Source organism: Eimeria tenella, genomic scaffold (genome assembly GCF_000499545.2).
Source record: "Eimeria tenella Houghton genomic scaffold, Eth_scaff2003, whole genome shotgun sequence".
Classification (NCBI taxonomy): domain Eukaryota; phylum Apicomplexa; class Conoidasida; order Eucoccidiorida; family Eimeriidae; genus Eimeria; species Eimeria tenella.
The window spans coordinates 2,057-2,278 of record NW_013541848.1 but is presented as its reverse complement, the minus strand read 5'-3'; the positions used below and the strand labels follow the sequence as shown (position 1 = coordinate 2,278).

Here is a 222-nt window from a genome sequence, read left to right as displayed (position 1 = left end):
AGAAGCAGCAGCAGCAGCAGCAGCAGCAGCAGCAGCAGCAGCACCAGAAGACGAGTTCGAAGAGGAGAATGCCGAAGGCCCAGGCGTCGCTGCTAAAGTGCTGCCCTCTTCTTAAGAGAGTCTCTGGAGACATATATTCTGTAGTGCCGCAAAGAGTGCATGCTCTTGCTGCTGCTGCTGCTGCTCTTTGCTGCTGCAGCTCGGCCTCGATTTCGCGCTCCA

The 222-nt window shown here is 56.8% G+C and overlaps 1 protein-coding gene across 1 annotated transcript in view; it reads right to left on the bottom strand.

Annotated features, from left to right (window-relative positions):
- Positions 1–111: 111 nt before the first annotated feature.
- Positions 112–222, bottom strand: part of ETH_00040665 (uncharacterized protein) — a gene marked incomplete at both ends in the record, with an annotated part of 1,692 nt that continues 1,581 nt past the window's right edge. The window contains one exon of the mRNA XM_013374407.1: positions 112–222. Within this exon, the coding sequence (XP_013229861.1) occupies positions 112–222 (111 nt within the window).